The sequence below is a fragment of the Vipera berus genome, assembly GCF_964194415.1.
Source record: "Vipera berus genome assembly, chromosome: 2".
In the NCBI taxonomy this organism is placed as follows: domain Eukaryota; kingdom Metazoa; phylum Chordata; class Lepidosauria; order Squamata; family Viperidae; genus Vipera; species Vipera berus.
In genome coordinates this window covers 36,036,515-36,056,957 of record NC_138203.1, presented here as the reverse complement: position 1 = coordinate 36,056,957, position 20,443 = coordinate 36,036,515, and the positions used below count along the sequence as shown (strand labels likewise).

The 20,443-nt window shown below is 35.4% G+C and overlaps 1 protein-coding gene across 1 annotated transcript in view; it reads right to left on the bottom strand.

Annotated features, from left to right (window-relative positions):
• CKMT2 (creatine kinase, mitochondrial 2) overlaps nucleotides 1-19,531 on the bottom strand; it is a 33,718-nt gene extending 14,187 nt beyond the window's left edge. Inside the window, exons 1-6 of the mRNA XM_081319774.1 lie at nucleotides 19,494-19,531; nucleotides 12,919-12,993; nucleotides 11,133-11,317; nucleotides 9,683-9,881; nucleotides 2,538-2,633; nucleotides 616-837 (exon numbers count right to left, since the gene is read on the bottom strand). Coding sequence (XP_081175900.1) covers nucleotides 616-837; nucleotides 2,538-2,633; nucleotides 9,683-9,881; nucleotides 11,133-11,284 — 669 coding nt within the window. The 5' untranslated portion in view covers nucleotides 11,285-11,317; nucleotides 12,919-12,993; nucleotides 19,494-19,531. The remainder of the gene's footprint in view (nucleotides 1-615; nucleotides 838-2,537; nucleotides 2,634-9,682; nucleotides 9,882-11,132; nucleotides 11,318-12,918; nucleotides 12,994-19,493) is intronic.
• Nucleotides 19,532-20,443: the final 912 nt, after the last annotated feature.

Sequence of the window (20,443 nt, the reverse complement as noted above, 5' to 3'; positions counted from 1 at the left end):
TACAATTTTTCAATTCACATTTTTTAAATCAATGGATTATGAATACTGACATACTTTGTAAAGTTATTTGAGGGTATGATATTATTTCCAGAATTCCACAAATAAAAGAGTTCTGCTAGTGTGTATATGTTTATGCATGTTTAATGTTGCTTGGTTCTTGTCAGATTGAATAATTTGCTTATATTGTGATGAGGAGGAAGAGAAATAAATTCCAGCTGTAAAATGTTGATTAGTTAATATTCAACAGGTAAGGAATAGTTTGTTATGTTCTAGTGTAGTGAAGAAATTTGGATATTGTAATGTAGATATGACCACGGTGAACACCAGCTCTACTCTTTGTCTAATCCTATCAAACCCAAATTAACCCTCTCTGCCCTGGAATAACTCTCTAACCTAATCAGCCTAACCAACCTTGTCTGATCTCAGAAAAAACAAGAAGAATCACTGGAGAACCTCAAGAAAACTCAGAATTATAAATAAGACTGGGACAACTACTTCCATGCCCACATAACCATGTCCATATAATCTCCCAGATCCACTTCTAGAGAGACTTTCCACATTATTAGTTGTTGTCTTATACTTATGTTCAACTCCCAGGTTTGGCATTAAACTTACATCAATTAGCTGTTGTTGCTCCTTTTCAGACATAGTTGTCAGGCTATAATATTTTCCAGTCAGGTCTTGTTTCAGCCCAGACAAGGCAGTGACAACGACGTTCTCAACAGCTCTTCTCTCTGCCCTGGAGCAGGCGGGAGGGAGGCTCAGGCCACGAACACTTCGGCCCGTGCGTACACGGGAGGATAAAACATAACGCTCATCGAACTGTCCTTGGGTAATCTGTCCAAAATCAAATAGTTTGCAAATATATTCAGACAGTTGGGAATTATACCTAGGGAAACTCAGGATCATCCATAGATATTTTGGTGAGCAAGAACCCTAATCCCTATTGTTGTGTAGCAGGTTCTTTGGCGCAGGAAAGAAGGCGAGACAAGTGAGTTCAGGCAAACTCATGGTTTATTGATTGCAGAATGTGAACTGAGAACTGAGCTGTAACTAGCTGCAATTTATAGTCTAGCCCCTAGGCGGCAGTCAATTGGTTTGAAGCAACCATTGCCGCCTAGGGACAGCCAATAGCAGCACTGGAGACTTGTAGTCTGGGTTGCTGGAGAGCCCTTAGCTGCTCCAGCTACCCACGTGGTATTACATTTGAGCCCAATACATAACACCTATCTCAGCCAGTTGTGTGGTACCAAGATTAGCAATGTTATTACAATGCCTCAAGTCTAGAAGGAGATCTGCAACACCTCACTCTGAATTTAAAAACACACCCATCCTTAGTTAACTTTTCTTAATGAGAAAATGTAACCATTTGAATTAGCAATTTGAATGCTTCATTTAGTTATTCATCACAAAATAGCTGACTGTTTTATTTCAGCAGGGAACTATCAGGAGCATCTACAGGAGTTAAAACACTCAATATGGAAACCATGATCATTATCGAAGTCCTGCCCTCACTTTTACAGGCATTGTGGCATGTATTCTTTGCAGATACCTTGTTTTCTGTTTCACAAAACACAGGGTTACAGGAGAACACACATCCTGACATGAAATAAATGCAGCAGGAATGGAAAATCTCTTCTTTAATGGCCACACACACCTACACACACAATCTAGATGTAATTTTCCTGTTAAATTGTAACAATGAGGTAACAGAATTCAGAAATGATTAAACAAATATACAGTATACTCACCACTAAACACCATGGGGTGTATTTATTTAATTTATTTAATGTAAATTAAATTAAGCTAAATTAAAACAAGTATAGTTTTCATACTAAACCCATCCACTTTCTGCATTTAAAGTGATGCAGTACTAGTATTCTAAAATACTAGTATGCTAAAGAGAAATCTGATAGCACAGAGTAAAAATAGATATTACTCAATTAAAATCTGGAATACCAATATTATTTGTAACTCAGGACAAAAGTCCTGAAATGGCTGGACATGGCTATGGAGAAACCTAGCTTTGGATTTGGAAATGAGGGAATAAATCTGGGAAATTATGCAGGTATAATCTAGGAGAATTTCAGTCAGAAATTTAGGAGCGGATTTTTTTTTCATATCAAACCAAACCAGGGAAACGTGTGCAATCATCCAGAATAAAAGTATTGTATATACGTTTTATAACTGCGTATCAATTACTTCCCATCCCAGAGCAGCTTTGGGGCAGATAGGGGGATAAAAACACACAGTGCAGATACATGTGGGTTATACCGTTTGCAGAGCTAAGAAGACACTGAGTATCCTATAGTTGCTTTAAGGTAGCATACATTTTTGTTAGTTTGTGAAGGGAGGTAGTTTTATCTGGTTTGGCTTGTGGTATGTTTCACTTAGTCGTATTCTTCTAGCTGTCATAAACTAATTATTGAGAAGATAGTACTGAAATACTATTATCAACCATAATATTCTTTTACTGCTGTTATCAAACCAATTTTGTCTTCAGATTGTTTATATTTAAGACTTAAATTGGGACCTACCTTTGAAGAATCCAAGTCAGTATGATGCTTCATTAGTTTGGGGTCATATCCATTATGTCTTACTTTGATAACAGGATCAAAAATCTCAGCAAATACCTGTCAAGTCAATAAAATATATGATTTTCTCCATGTGCTTTCTTTTTATTTATCATTTGTTTTTCAGGCTGTTTAGTTTTGTTCAGGCTAACTATGCTCATAAATCAGTCTGAAGAATTGCACAAAATTCTCAATAATATAAAACAACCAACGCACATTCTTAACCTTCTTGGTACCTCTTTGAATCCGAGTTGTTTTGAATAATTTTTAACAAATGCCAGTTTTCCTTCCTGAACAAGATCCTCAAGCACATTCACTTCTGGTTTTGTACAGTAGCGACCAGTTGCAGGCCCTGCCTGGGGACCCTAAATGGGTCTAAGTCGCCCCGGAGAGGCGACGAAGAAAGAAAGGTGCTCCAGCGACTCTGGAACGGTGGCAGCTGGCTGTATTGCATCGACCAGCCCAAGCTACTAGCAACCAAAGTCCATAAGCATTAAGCAGCACAACTGTGAACAGCATGCTTGAAACTGGATGAGGAATTTGATCTTCTCTTTTCTATTCTACATTTAATTTCCTGGAAAAGATCCCCAAGAAGCAGAATAACTCCAAAAGGGAAGGAGGGAGATTTTCACCCCACCCTTATACTAACAGAAGTGGCAAATTAATCTTTTTATGGAGGATCAAAATATATGGAAGTGAAATAAATATAAAACCTGAAAAACTTAAATGTGGATAAATCCAGTGCTTTTTTCCTTTAAAAAAGGTGCCGGAACTCTCATCTTGGCGGGCGCAGGAGGCGGGGGGGGGGGCAGTGCTGCTGCAGTCACAGGTGCGAAGGGTGTTGGTGGTGGGCTCCCCTCCCTGGGGCTGGAGCCGGCGCAGCTGGTGCTGTGGGAACAGCAGAGCCCACTCTATATGGTGGGGCTGCGCAATGCGGGCAGTGGAGGCAGTGCAGGCCAGGCGATATTTTAATCTTATGATTTTAAATATATATTTTTTCTATTGTAAGTTTCCCCAAACCTCGCCATGTGGATTGCATACAAATATTATATAATTGGTAAATAAAGGTAGAACATATGTTAAATATACATCAAATGATAATATGCTTCCCTACAAAGTCAATTCTTGCTCAATGACAGACCAAGGAGTTAACTCGGAAAGGCAAGAGGAAAATCTAGAAGAGGTCTGTGCAGCTCTTCAACATCTTCATCAACGATTTGGATGAGGGGATAGATGGGGAACTCATCAAATTTGCAGACAACACCAAGCTGGCAGGAATAGCCAATACTCCAGAAGATAGGCTTAAGATACGGGAGGATCTGGACAGACTCGAACACTGGGCACTATCTAACAGAATGAAATTCAATTGTGAAAAAAGTAAGGTTCTACATTTAGGCAGGAAAACTCAAATGCACAGGTATAGTATAGGCGGTACCTTGCTCAATAGTAGTAACTGTGAGAGAGATCTCGGAGTCCTAGTGGACAATCACTTAAATATGAGCCAGAAGTGGTGAATGCTCCAACACTGGAAGTTTTTAAGAAGAGACTGGCCAGCCATTTGTCTGAAATGGTATAGGGTTTCCTGCCTGAGCAGGGGGTTGGACTAGATGACCTCCAAGGTCCCTTCCTTCTTCTTCTTCTTCTTCTTCTTCTTCTTCTTATTATTATTATTATTATTATTATTATTATTATTATTATTATTATTATTATTATTATTATTATTATTATTATTATCTTGTAGAAAGGAAAGGCCCACACTGATAAATTAAAAATCTTTGTGGTCTGCAAAGGAATGCTGATGGGCTAATCAATGATTTGGTGACTAGAGGAGCATCTACAGTGTTGAAGCTTGTGGTCATGGTAAGCCATGGAGGCATTAGGCAACATGACTTTCAGGGCAGTGGTGGTGATTTTATTACTTTAAAAAAAAGTCTATGCTCTGTCCAAGGGTGCTTGGTAGGCTGCATGTACAGGCCTGGTCTAGAATTTATTTTGGAGCATTCAACTATCTAGAGCAAGCATGTCAAACTCATTTTGTTTGAGGCAACCTTTTATAAAAGAATTGCCATTAATTTGTTTTAATAAAATAATTTAAATCAATTTTTCACTTGATTTCAAATTAAATGAATGAGATATTTTTTTAGTACAATTGCCAAATGCAATAAACTGGTTTTAGGTATATGTTACTGGAAGGAAAAAGCAATCCCTGTTGCGTTACTGATCCCAGAGAAACATTTGCATGTATGCAGGTATGGATGAGAAATATTGGTTGCAAAGTTGGCATTTCTGGATGTAATACAGATATTTTGGACTTATTTTTGTTTCTTTGCATGTTTGATATTTTTAAAAAGGCATATGCTACTGACTACGCTTATGGACATATGTAACATGATCACTGCTTGTCCAAAATTTTACTATACAGATAATACCCCCAGAAATTACTTTAGCCTTTTTAATAAATGTTGTTATTGATGTTAAGCTCACCAGGGAAAACATCATATATTGTTATGTATATACTAGGTTAATTATTTAAAGACTGAAGTGCAACATAACTAGATTCTAAATAATCTATTTTTCACAACACACAACAGTCCAAACAGTAAAAGTAAAGTCCAAATTAAGAATATTTCATTCTTAAGAATTGTTTAGATTCAAAATAGTTTTCAAGAGTGTACAAAAGATACTATTTTTTTTCTAGAATCAGCTAAATTAGACACATTGAGAAAAATGTTTCTCATTTCTTTCCTGTTACCTTTGATTTCATTGCAGAGATGTTAACATAAGAAATAGATTATTTTGTAATCTAATTTTACCTTCCAAAAGACAGAAGCAGATGAAAAATGTGAGGTTCTTTCCTGTTGGCTTTTCTGAATTAGCTGTTTTAGATTCTAAAAGTTTAGTTCCTAAAGAAGTAATCCTGTAAATAATTTTAATGTCCTCCTCTACTGCAGGCTCTTTTATGACTTAAGGACTTCAACTCCCAGAATTCCTGAGCCAGCATGGCTCAGCTTGGAAACCTCTCCCTTTCCCCTCAGCATGGCTGGCTCAGGATTTCTGGGAGTTGAAGTGTACGAGTCATAAAAAAGAGCCAAGATTGCTGGCCCTGCAATAGGCTTAGGAAAACCAATAAGGGAGCTGGGTTGTTTTTTTCGTTTTGTTTTTTTGCAAAAAAAAGGTTTCGGAACGCCGTTCTGAGCGTTCTATGAGAAAAAAAGCCCTGGATAAATCTAAAATTGTTTGAATGGTTTAGACTCTCATTTTAAAGATAATTGTTCATTTTGGAAATTAAAAAAACAAATAGCTGCTGACACCTAGTGGTGGATGAAGAGTGTGACAGCTATGACTTTAATATAAGACTTGACAAAACCTGAGAAAAGCTAATCTGTCTTTGTGACCTTCAAAGTTTTAACAACAAAGGACAGCTGTGACAAAAAAAAGACAATAATCTGGGCTGTAGACAAAGAGAGAATTATAAATTTCAGAAAAAAATCTTTTTTGAACTATTTGGATTACAAATATCTATTTAATTGTGACTCTAAAGCTATTTGCAGAGAAAAAAGAGGAAGAGAAAAACTCAAATTCTTGGCCATCATGGATCAGAGACATGTAGAAAAAGCATATCAAGAAAACATAAATACTTCACAGGAGGAGATATGTAGTATACTGCAACTAATTCAAACAACAATGACTTTAAACCACAAAGAAATCCAAAATAACTTTGAAAATATAAATCAATCTATTTCTAAGTTAACTCTACAACAAAAAAATTCCCAGAAAACAACAACAGAGAAAAAGCAGATAAAACAGATAAATGGATATAGAATTGAGAATAGAGAATTAAAGATGGAATTTAACTAAACAAGGAAACGTGATTTAATCCTAGTGGAAAAAAATTCACAAGAATTAGAAAAAATACCCCTTAAGACTACAAAATAAATCTGAGGACAAGAAAACAGATTGGATAAAATGGACTGTAGAGATGTCAGGAACATAAGAGAGAAAAAAAATGATAAGAGAAGCGGAGAGAAAGAAAAAGATTTTCAACAAACATGGAGAGGTAGAAGCCCCATACAAAGACACTTCACCTGATTTACTTTTTATATCTACAGCAACATTTACGAACATACGGAAAAACTTATTCAGCAAAACACATTGATTAAGAAAGATACTGGGCAAAGGAAAAAGACTAAAGTGGAAATCAAGAAAATAGATGATGGTACTTACCAGAGAGAATACTTTTAAAAAGAAACATTTATTTGAATATGGTTAAAGAAATAGAAAGGTTTTGGAATATATACGTCATTCTAAGAGGAATGAATTCCCTAAATAATATAGTATCCTTTTTTCCTTTTTTGTTCTCTTTCTTGATATGAGTAATATAAAAAACTTGAAATGACTTAGATAAAGGAAATGTTTTAGATACTTAAATGTGATTGAATTCAAGAAAATTATAATGGATAAAATATATTTTGAATAAGAGTTAAAGGACTAGATGACTAGACGTATTAAATGGAATGTTTAAAGATTAAACATATTTTTAATTATGGTTAAAAAGAATAAGAAATTTAGGAAATACCGGTAAATATATATTAGCTTAGGAGGGATATATATGTTAAGCAGTATGTTATTTTTTATGTTTCTTTACTCTTGCTCTCCTTCCTTTTTTCATTGTTTTATCTATTCCTTAAGAAATGTAAAAGTGTGAGATGGTTCATATGGAAAAATAGAATTAAATTTTTAAATGTAATTAATTTTTGAGAAAATCTTAACCAGTAAGAACACCTAGAATTTGGTGGGGGAAACAAACTAAAATAAGGACTTTAACAGGATCTATGATAAGGCAACCAGAATGATTGGATAAAAAAGAAATATTATATTTGTTGTGTACTGGGTTTGTTGCGTAGGAATGAAGACGAGGCAAGATCATGGTTTATTGCTTGCAGGATCTGAAATGGAGAACAGGGCTGCAGATGCAGCAATTTATACCCTGGCCCCTAGGCGGAAGCCAATAGGTTTGAAGCAACCTATTGCCACCCTAGGGGCAACCAATAGCAGTGCTGGAGACTGGTTGTCTGAGGAGCTGGGAGCCGTTAGCTAGCTTTCCTGCTCAAACAGCCTTCCAGCAATTACCACGTGGTGTTCCCTTAACAAAGCAAGCCCAATACATTACAATATTGATGTGATAATTATTTTTAGGAATATTGGGAAAATATATATTTGTTCTCTATCAAAACAATAAGAATTGTATTAACTCAATGTTTGCAAAAGAGGATATTTTGGGAAATGAGGAAAACTAAAACCATTATGTGGATTATGGATTATAGAAATCAATTGTTAATGATTGTTTTACAAACGTAACCCAGACAACACACTGTTCACCAATTATTGATTTATGTTTTTTTAAAAAAAAATCAATAAAATATATTACAAAAAAAGTTCCTCAAGCATATTGTGGTATCTCAGCTCCAGGAATTCCACAATATATTGATTAGCTAGTCTCATTTAAATTTGGCTTCAAGCATTTTGGGAAAAGAAAGCTTTGACCACCCTGGTAGGACCTAGACTTAGGGATAGGTAAAATTCTTGGGTGGTTTTACTTTGAAGACTGAATGCTGTATTGAATCATGACTATCTTCTAGATCAGGGGTCACCAACCTTTTAAGCACCAGGGACCGGTTCTGTGGAGAGAAGCTTTTCTACAGACCGGGGGGGGGGGGCATGGTTTCACATGCTGCCTATGCCAGTCCAGAGACCAACATTTGAGGACCCCTGTTCTAGATCAATGTTTCTAAAAATATGGTCCAGAATAAAAATATGGTCAAAAAAAAGTTTAAGAAATGCTTTTGGTATTCCTTAACTAAAATATCACAGAAGATATTTGAATTGAAAGAGATATTTGCTAAACAGGATTCCAAAATTGTTCTTAGAACTGCTAAACAAAAGCAAAAACCAAAAGACCCATCATCACATTTTAAGAGTGTTCGCTACTGTTACTTTATTCAAGTTTAATAAGAAATAAATGAAAAAGGGCAGGCACAATGGGCTTTAATGTGCCAGAGAAAGGTTTATTGTTTAATAAACTTCCCAGGCACTTTGAGACCCCTATTTCTTCAATTGCATTGATTTAATAAGGAGAAAAAATAGAGGAACACTCACAGCAGGTTTGTTATCTTTCCTAGTCTCTATAAAGCTTTGGAAAAACATTTACTTTGAAAATCTACAGGAATTATTTATTTCTTCCTGTTTCTGGGGAGCAATGCAAGCTCTGCTATGGAGCTTTTGGCAAAGAGAAGTTATATCTGATCACGCTATTATATACCTCAGGCGAACCCAAGTGACATTGGGTTGCCTCTGCTTGTTTTATTCTGCCAAACAGAAAAACGTTGGATTCTGTTATTATATGAAGATAATAAATAAAATAAGAATCTACTGTTCTTATTCTGGATCCAGAAAAGTAATGTATAAATATTTTAAGAGGATTCTTTATTAAAAATACATATTTTTTTACATACAGGCTTCCAACTAGGTTTTGTGATGTCTCCTCCTGTCTTTTGTTAAACTAAGTATGTTGATACATGCTTGTGTTACCCAGGTGTTGAAATCTCAGCTTTTGTTTTGGGCATTGGTTGTTCATTATTTAATATTCTAACTGTTTATAGAAAATGTATAATATATATGTAACTGTTTATATAGCTGATCTTCCATGGGGTAGCTGGATACTTTTACAACAGACTTTTACTTCACTTCATTTCATTGACAAGGTGGCTCCATTTTAAGCTGAGGAGATGAGTCAGCTACTGGAAGCCAATACACGTAGCCTTCTGTGCTGCATTTTATTATCCACAACATGGTTATACAAAATATGTCTTTTATGCTATTCTCTAAATTTCACCCAGAGAGATTTTTTTTAAAAAAAAACACCTGAAAACTTCTCCAAAGACAAAAACCAAATACCAAGATTAATTCCATGGCTTGAATTTTGTGCTGACCTTCTTGTCTTCCTAAAAGCCTGCCTATGTGTTTAATGCATTGATCATTTTCTAATTTTTTTTAATGAAATAAATGTAGACATTGAAAGAGACCCTGTTATGTGATGCAAACAGTTTCACCTCATAGGATTCTTCATCTCCTGCGACCATGCCCACTGTTTTAATAAAAGGGTGTCCAGGATTATCAACACCAGTTTGAATGCACTGATCCAGTGTGTAGCCACCTGGAGTCATCTTGTCCCTCAGTTTGGCATAGATTGTTGGAGTGAGGCACTCAGCCATGCAGTTGTTATGTTTACGAAGATCAGGGTAGTCTGCACTGGATAAAAAGAAATGCAAAGCTTTTGTAGTGATCAGGAAATGCTTGTTTCTGCTTATCACTTATATCAGGAGTCTTCAAACTTGGCCCTTTGATGACTTGTGGACTTCAACTCCCAGAATTCCTGAATCAGCATGGCTGGCTGAGGAATTCTGGGAGTTGAAGTCCACAAGTCATCAAAGGGCCAAGTTTGAAGACCCCTGACTTATATTAATACAAACTGTGGCATAACCATTCAATCAGCACCTTACTATTCTACAAGTCTTGGATGCCTTTAAGAATGAAAAGCAGTCTTTATAAATATTTTCCAATGAATTTGGTAGTTTGAGAAAAACAGAAGACTTATAACTCGGATTGGCATTTATGATTTGTCGGAGAAACAAACCTAACAGTGTGAATATGCTGGTTTCCAGCTGAAACTGCAGTTAGTTTCAGTCAAGAATGGCAGTACCTGGGCAGATGGAAAAGGGAAAAATACCTTCAAAATACATATTTGTGTGTTTCTCTTTCACTTCCAGAACAACATGAATGAACTGAAGAAATAACTTAAATGAACAAGTGTAGTTTTATTATGTCTGTTTACATTTTATTTCTTCATGACATTTTCATCCTATCTTTCTTCCAGGGATACAAGGCAGCTTTACATGGCTTTTCCCCTGCCAAATTTTATCTTCACAGCAATGTGAATATACTGTAAATCATAGCAGCTGACCCAGAAAGATCCAATGAACCTTATGGCTGAATGAGATTAGGACCTGGGTCTCCCCAGATCTAACCCAACCAGATTAGATATTCAGATGTGAATATTTTGTATTCTAATATTGCAAGTCAGATTTTAACAGAATAGGTTGCATAATTACTATAAGCCAACCAATTATGAATTAATTCAGTGAAAATAGACCATTTAGCCACTCTCAATCTTAACTATCTCATATAGTTGTAGAGATTAAATAAATAGTTATCACTTGGAAAAAATAGGATATCTGTGAAATTAATAATAATATTTATTAATAATTAATAATAATAATATTTCCTTTGTATCCTGGGAAATATTTTTTCTTCCTCCTGGATTTCTACACCAATTGCCAAATGTTTCAGTGATTGGTATATGCTTTTTTAAAAAATAAACTTAAAAACTTTTGAGACTCCTTTATTACGGATAACCCTCCCTTACCTGCTTAAAGAATGTTCAACAGAGATTTTAAGTTTTTCAAACCAATATATTTTCAAGTATATGAATCAAATTATTACCTGGGAGGAAATAATTTCTTATGCCCAAAAGATTCAGCTTTCACATTTTGCAGATTTAAAAAGTATCCAGTAGCCATAGCTCCAGTACTGACTGTTGCAACTAAAATAGCGGTTCTTCGACCAACCAGGAGACGTGCAAATGTACTAGCCATTGTTTTTCACCTAATCTTTTTGAAAGATGCCCACTGTCAAAAAAGTGAAAACCAGAGATCAGAAGCACATCTATACGCAGTAGACTAAACACAGCACAATATTCATCCAGTCAAACTGCATCCTTTGCAGGATTCTCCTTTCATGGCAATCAATAATTCAGAAGAATAGGGCAATGGAAAATCTGAAAGTAACTGGAATATGTTATATCTACTTTGAATATAATGAAATCATCAGTCTTACAGTTATGCAGCAGATTTTCAGTGTGATGAAAGAAGTGTAAGTTGTGAATTATATCATTTGTTATAAATCAGATATTTCTTCCAAGTATCAGGAGAAGTACTTCTGAAGTTTTCTACCTCATGTACCAAAATAGTTTTGTGGGTTTTGATACAAAACACATTGATATGATGTAACAGAAGAATAATGTCAGTTGCTGCTCCGCTACAGATAGCACAACTTTTTGGCTGGCTCTAAATAATAGCCCATTTAACTTCCTGAATTTTCCTACTGAATTATTATCTGGAGCTGGACTAGGAGCTGCTAGTCTGCTCTCACCATCAGTATCTTCTTTATGGAGTGGCTAGAAGATTTCTGCTCAGTCTCAAAGCTAGAAGGTTATAAGATTCCATGGGTTTTATAAAAGGTAATGGTAAAATTTTCCCTGTACAGTTGTGCGACTCAAGGGGGCAGTGCTCATCTCTGTTTCTTAGCTGAGAGAGCCAGCATTGTCCAAAGACATTTCCATGGTTATGTGACCACATGACTATATGCTGAGCTGCAAGGAACACTGTTATCTTCTCACTAAAGTGGTACCAATTTATTTACTCGCATTTACATGCTTTCAAACTTCTACATGAGCAGGACCTGAGGACAGTAATGGGAACTCATCCCTCACACAATGCTCAGGTATCAAACCTGGGCTGTCAGCTGACAAGTTGCACTTTTAACCACTAAACCATTGCGCCCCTTTATGGGTTTTATAAAGGTCTATATATTCTATTATTGTTTAAAGTCAGTGGGTGAAATCCACTGGAGTTGGTACTGAATGCTATAATATACTTAGCATGCTTCTTCTACTCTGCCTTTATCAGAGTCAACTAATGGACCATTTCTACATGGATTGTTCAGGGAGCGAATCTGAATGCTCAAAAGATGGAAATACTCTAGATTAGCAGCTTTCAGGTCCAATTAAGACATGTGCATTCCACCTGTGCAGATCATCTGTCCAAGTAACCCAGACAATTTTTTGTTTAAAACCAGGTATGAAACTGGCATTGGTTGCCACTCAGAAAATTCAAATATTCCAGAATATAGTAGCACAAGCTATTTCTCTTGGAAAATTGCACAAATGGTAATAATAATTTTAAAATCCCTAAGCACTCAGAGAACAAGCCTTGCTAAAGAAAAATTGACAAGGATTCTGCAAAGATAAATTCTCTCTCTCCATAAGGATCTTTTTAAATTGACAATGGTTTGGGATGGTTTGTTTACTTGTTTAATGCTTCAAATTATGATAAGCATACTTTAGAGCTTAATCTCTATATGTTGCCAGTCTAATATAGAGAATACAGTTTGAAACCTCCACTGCACTTATAAATTTTTCTTCATGATAGTAAATAAATCTGTTCATTACCCTTGGAGAAAAGCTTCCAGTGTTACTTTACATTCAGAGGCAGCAATCTAGCATCACAATAACAGTATGCTGTAGCTTGAAGAAAGAAAAAAGGAAGCCACCTTGAACAAATTTTCTTGATCAGAATCATCAAATTAACTGTTTAGTTTGTCCCAATTTCTCCCTTGTATTTAGTCATCTCTTAGACAGGTTTGCTTGAAGCTTTAGTGAAATTTCATTGTGTTGTGACAAGAGTCCCATTCTTAAACACCAATCTTTCTAGCCTAGGATGATCCTGATCATATTGTCAAGTTCTTGCTTAATTCATACCCTGATGCAACTACCATTTGGTACTTTACTTTGGTTAGAAAAGTTTTTAGTTTTAAGATTCTGCTGTATTTCAGATATAATCCATGCTTTTGATACTTCTTTGCTTATTACCTATTATGGTATAGGTCAGCATTGAAGCTTGTGCTTTATCCATATTAAACTTTTTGATATCTGACTTCCATTAGTTTTCAGGGCAAAGGACATTTGAAAACTAATCAAACTATTTCTGTGTCTTGTGCACACACAATCACATGTCAACACTTCATCCCCAAGAAGAAGCACTGACCCATTGAACATAAGAAAAAGTTCCGGGTCAGCGGTTCTTGTACTTCAATAGAAAATTTGGCTTAAACAAAACTGGAGAAAGAAATTGTTGATATCTCTGAGCTACTGGAAATTAATCTAATTCATAATTATGAAGAAACTATTAATAAATTGCTATGCTTTAAATGCCCATGTTGGACATTTGAAAATTTAGAAGCAGTAAAACATTGCTGAAAATGTTCAGTGCCAGAGTAAAGTAATATTCAATGTTATAATATTCGGCTTAATATTTTTAAGTTCATTCCTGTATGTTTTCAGTTTATAAATTACTCTAATTATTATTTTATATAATAATAATTACTAAATAAATATAGTAAGAGCATTATTCCACTTTAATAGTTTATTCCAAAGACTGTTGCAATGCTGGGTCACGAGCTAAGCATATGTTGTATAAGTTGTATAAGTTTATAGCCTATTACATAGAAAAAAATGCATACACATATAGTCATAGTTCAAGTCTTTCCATGATGACATAAGGATAAAATATGAACATATGGTAATTTTATCAAGAGGTTTTCTCACCCTCATACCTTTAAAAATAGCAGTCAATGGGTATAATTATTATTATTATTATTCTAAAAATAAGGACTGGAAAAAGCCTTCATCAAGCCTTCATAAATTAAGAAAGGAAAATGATAAAATAGTAGTAACTTTTGTGTGTCAATACATTATATATACCATCAATTCAGTGGAAAATGGGTGATAGTATGATAGTATCTAGAATAGAGAACATAATAGTTTGCACAGAATAGCAGAAGCACATTTGGGTTAAAACTGGGATTTGGTTGTATTTGTGGCATACTGCATGAAAAATGCATGAAACCTGCCGAATATTATTTCTACTGTTGGTGGGGTTAATGTGGTAGCTAAGACACTGGGCTAGAAATTTGAGAGTTCCAATCCCATTTTATGCATAAAGGCAGCTGGGAATCTTGTATAATGGTATGTGGGAACGACCTTGGAAGACAGGAGGAAGAGACAATGACCAATGGTCAGACAAGTTGCAGCTGAGACCACAGAAGAAATGGGGGCATGGCGTATGTGTCAGAAGGGACTCTCCTTAATTTCTTGGCCTGTAAAAGTATGGTGTGGGTAAGAGATGTACTTTCAGGGTTGGGAGATATTGTTAATCTTACAATAGAGCTAGTACTTCTGTGTCTGCTTCTTGTCTGTATAACTTACAAGGCTGACACTTTGGGCCAGTCACTCTCAGCCCTAGCAGGAGGCAGTGGCAAATCGTATCCAAAATTTTGCCTAGAAATTGCAGGAACTTGTCTAGACAGGCAGGCAGGGTGAATTGGGAACAAGTATGACTAAGGCTGCTATCCTAATCTATATTTTCTCTACCTTATTAAAAAAAATTGTGTGAAAATCTCAATCCACTAAAGACAATGTTACATGGTGGAGGTTAATATCCACAGGCCCATTTTGTGAAACTAAATTAGATAATTCCCCTTTTTATCGTCTGCCTTTATTTTATTTTTTTACTTTAATCTCTTCTGCTTACTATTTCTCTTCTTTCTCTGTTTTGCATAATGTTGCTATCTCAAAATAGAATAGTATTTTGGGTATGTAGAGCCATTCTTTTAAGGCACAATGATTTAAAACTGACAATATAAATAGTCCTTCACATTTTCAGTAACAGACATCTCAAATATGATGTAATCTGTATTGATTTCTTAAAATAAATGCCCCTCAATCCATCTCTAAATGCTTGCTGAAGTGAGCAGTATTCTTTTCATTGACTTAAAAAGAAGTTCAAAAATATTTTCAGCTGACAGCTCAGGGGTATGAAACTGTTAGAAATGTTTATATTGTTTTCAGGAGAAGAACTGAACTTTAAAAATGAGGAAACTGGAGCACAGAGTCATCTTGGGAATTTCAATAAGGCACTTGGTTAGCTTCTTTGCAAAGTAGTGGGGTAGCTGAAGAAAAAAAATGCAGTTGATAATGGACAGTTTTCTTCACAAGTATTAACTTATGTGGTTATATTGGGAACAATTTCCTAACCTAAAGAGATATTATATATGTATGTTCATACAGAGACACATTTTTTCTTTTTTTCATATCAATCAAAGCTTCTTGACTGGGAAACTACTTTGCAATGGCCTAACCCAGGGTTCCCCAACCTTGGCAACTTTAAGACCTGTGGAATTCTGGCAGTTGAAGTCCACAAGTCTTAAAGTTGCCAAGGTTGGGGACCCCTGGCCTAACCTATTCTGATTTATAGCGATATCCAGTACTGCAAATACATAATTAGAAGAAGCCTATAGCCCAAATAAGATAGCTGGAAATAGTACTAAAGGAATTAACTTTTAGAATCCAAGACAGGAATGAAGTTGGCTCCAAGATTCAGGAGCAGGATCATGGACATTGATTGATCAGGGTACTGTTTCTCCTATCCTTTACAGACTAATGTATATTGCAGTTGGCTACATTATTTTTTTACTATAAGTATAATGTATTGGCCCCAACGATTGTTATCTGTGACTTTAATTGCTGTATTTAAAGTAAAGGATTGCTTAATGGTTTCTGTTAAGCAACCCAGACTGTCTGTCTCCAAGCTGTTAATGATGTGGGGGCAGGAAACTCTTTAAAATTATTGGTTGCTGCCTAGAGGCTAACCGTATAAATAGCTGTTCAACAGCCACTAGGGCTGCTTCTGTTCTTACTTAATAAACTTGCTTGCTGTTTCAACACTCCTGTCTCGTTCAATGCCTAACGACCCGAAGATATAACAATAAGTATACAATATTACATGAAATTATTCCCAGAAAGCTCTTTTGATAATATTGATGAACAGAATGGTTTGTTTTTTATTGTGCTGTATCCTGCTGCTCTAAAGTAAAAGCCATAATAGCGTTAATCTGCATAAGTAAAAGATGCCCACTCTTTGCATGTACAATTTTTCAACAGCCAACACATTTCCTTCATCATTTAAACTTAAGGAAGGAAGGAAAATGGGAGAAGAATAATTGCCCTGAATTCCATAATACTGATGATGTCTATTATCCTAAGTTTTTAAACAGAACAGAACAGAACTAACAAATTTGGAAGGGACCTTGGAGATCTTTTAGTCCAACTCCCATTCAAGCAGCAAGCCCTATACAATTTCAGACAAATTGTTTTCCAATCTCTTCTTTAAAACCTTTAGTGTTGGAGCACCCACAACTTCTGGAGGCAAGTTGTTCCACTGATTAATAGTTCTGTCAGGAAATTTCTCTTTAGTTCTAGGTTCCTTCTCTCCTTGGTTAGTTTCTATCCATTGCTTCTTGTCCTGCCTTCAGGTGCTTTGGAGAATAGGTTGACACCCCCCCCTTCTTTGTGGCAGCCCCTCTAATATTGGAACACTGCTTTCACGTCATCCCTAGTCCTTCTTTTCAATGACTTCTAATGGTTTCATCTTTCAAATGACTTCTAATGTATGAAATGTTTGATATCCTTGCCCCTTTCACATAATTTAGAAAGAATCATATATAAATCAAGTAAGCAAGGTCGTATTTTCTTCTGTATGCATTACATGTAGACAATCCACATAAAAATGGTTTCAAATGCATTCTGTACATTTATTCTGTACACTTCTCAATGAAGCACTATGTCTCTTCCTGTACTGTCCAAGGCCAAACCCAAGTAGAAAAAATAGCCTTTTCAAAGCTGAGCTCTGTTTCAAAAATGAGTATAGTTTGGCAAATCTTTTGTAACTGTAATCATCACAAAAATAGCTTAAAGATTAAAGTACAGAAAGCTGCTTACGTTGAATTAGACCATGGGTCCTTAGAGTTCAATAATGTCTATTAGCCTTCCTCAACAAGATGCCCTCTGGATGGTCATATTAGTACAATAGATGTTGTAATTTAACTCATATTGATGGCACCCAGAAGGGGAATGTCTTGCCTACTTTGCTGGGCATCCCATTTTCAGAATTTCAAGCAGAATTCTTTACTAGCTCTATTTCAAATTATGTTAATATTAGAGTTTCTGTTGGTATGCAAAGAGAGTGCCCAGAGTTTTAGTCCCACTCAAAATATTATTCACTATAATTTGTACACAGAAACACATATGACAAAACATAAAGGGACGTGGCTGGAACATTCAGGCCAACTAAGACAATAGTAGTTACTAAGCATGTTCCTTTACTACTTTAAAATAGTTTTGTTTTGTTTTAAAAAAATCAATATAACCTATATTTTCCAACAGGATTTATGGGATGCCTATTCTAAAGACAAAACAACTGGTTTCATGTCAATGCAGAGAATGCAGCTGATGGAACAAAGCACAATGCTTTAATTTTCTACACTGATTTCAAAAGCTGCCCCTGGAACTAATTTGTTGTTGTGACCTTTCAAGCTGATGCTGACTGCCGCAAAAGAAAAATGAAAACTTTGAGCAAATGTAATTGCTTTTTCTCCAGCAACATTTTTAACCTGACTCTGAGAGAAAAAGTCAAAGAAATTGAAAGCAACATAGCAAGTGACATATTAGAAAACATTCATCTTTAGCCTTTTTAAAGCATATTTATTCATCTATTATCCAGGTTTTCATGTACCTATTTCTTAATTTTGAACAAAAAAAATAAGTTCAGCAGCAGTCTGCACTAAAGATTTAATAGAGGTTATTTTAAAAAGTTTGGAAAACAAGGATTGAAATAATATCTGCCATGTGCCATAAAAATAACTTTTAAATCAGAGGTGTACCATGTAAAATTATTCTCTGTCTCTCAAAGAAATTAAGTTGCTGAAAAATATTTATAGGACTTTACATTATAGAGAGAACTGTTGAGCAACTAAGAGAAAAGAAATATAGAGGGACATTCTAAATATCGTTCTTATACTAAGGAAAATCCAACACATGACCAGCAAAGTTACTGTAGTTTGGTAAAGCTACTTGGCCACCTTAGTATTTCACTTGAGAAGTCATCAGTGTCAAATCTCATTTTCTGTTTTAGGAAGGGTACCATGTCTTGTAATTTGAGCTTCACATATCATATAAATTGGACAGCACCGTTCTTACTGTGGACCAAGCACAGTGAAATTCTTTGTTCCCTCCCCCAATCCTGCTGATTGCAATATCCCCCATTTGCTATTTAAGTAGACACATGCAAAATCCTCTTATGGCTTTCACCAGGAATTTCTAAAGTGACCTTGAATTGTCATCTCCTATATTGAGAATATTTTCCAGGACAGTTGTTCGCTCAGATTCTGTGTTCTGTGGTGTCAAATTAAGCACACTGCATTTATAAACTGCATGTCAAATGATAAGTCACTTAAAGGAATGCTCCAGAGAAATAATTGGTGGTATTTTTTGTTGAAAATGTTTGCTTTTCTTTCCTTTAATATTAAGAAGTGTGAGAAACTAGGTTTTCTACTGAGCTGTCAAGAATTTAGGGCTGAAAACTGCAACCAAGCAAAATCTAACTTGTTCTAATCTCCACTATCTGATTATATCATTATGGGTTGTTTTTTAAAAAAATGAATGAATAAAATAAAATTCATAAAGCAATAGTCCTTGTAGAAGGCTTATAGTTTGAAAAGATACAGATCACGCCAGCCAAAAATAAGTATGAATACCAAGCAACTTTCCTCTAGTAATGAAACATCCACAATAACATTTCAATCTCTCTTTTTAATGGAAAACATTTATGGATAGCTCTGACATTTTTAAATTGCCTGCTCCACAGATTGCCTATAGAAATGTTATTGCTATTTGCATACAACAAATTTGATGTTCAAGTATTTAACCTATTTCTTTCAGGATCATTATTTAGAATAGAAACAGAATGACTTGATAGATATCCATCACAGTTTTCTGCACAGTTATGCAAATGATTAAATATTATCTCTTCCAAGGCTTTAATTAGCAGCATTTTGAGTTCATTTTTAAAATAACCCTGATATTTGAAATGTCACAATAATGGTAAATAAAAAGTTGCAGACACAACTGACCTTGAAGCTGAAGTGACACAAGTCCTGTATGCTCCCAGCCAGGAAGTGTAAAGTAGCCTCAAGTTTGTGTGGCAGCAAAATTACTGATCACATGAGAAGCAAAGTGAAAGCTGAAGAATGGGGAGGGAGGACTGAGGAGAAAGATATCTTTAACCATTCAGGTATTTGAAAAAACATTTGACCACAGAACTATGTCCTGGAAAGCATAATGATTTGTTGGGCATCTTTTTGTGCCCTTATTATTAGATAAGAGCACAAACATCACTATGGAGGAGGTTGAATATGCAATAAAACATCACTATGGAAGAGGTTGAACAGTAAAAATAGCAAAAACAAGAAAAGCCACAGGCCCTGATGATATCCCAGTAGTAATTTTAAAATTGCTGGAAGACAATGGGAAGAATTTTTTACTGCAGCTCTTCAATCGAACATATGAAACAGGAAAGATACCAAATGATTGGCTAAAAGATTTCCAGATATATATGGTAGGCTCTGTTGTCTGCTCATCTCCATCCTCATATCTCTTGCTTCTTATTCCCATAGCAAGTAGATTTTGCATGATAATGTGAATTATAACAGCAAATTAACAGGCTCCTCATGCTCAGATTAATCAGACTGCATATTTGTGCAGCATCTCCAAGGTTGGCTAGCTCTGCAGTGTTTTGTTTTGTTTTTGTTTTGTTCTAGAATCTTGTAACCAAGTATCACAACAATTTGTCTGAACAAATTTTGCATACGTTTTACTGCTTTGTTGCAAGATATCTTTGAAGATTTTCCCTACTTATAAGAATCTCTGGTATCATAAAATGGTAAGTATCAGGGTGGAAGGCTACAGGAACTAGTGAAATATCCACAGAAATATAGTGAGCAATAGAAGTATAAGGTTCCAACCCAGTCTATACTAGTAAATAAACACTGTAGCCCACAGATTGGAAGAAAGTGCTACGTGA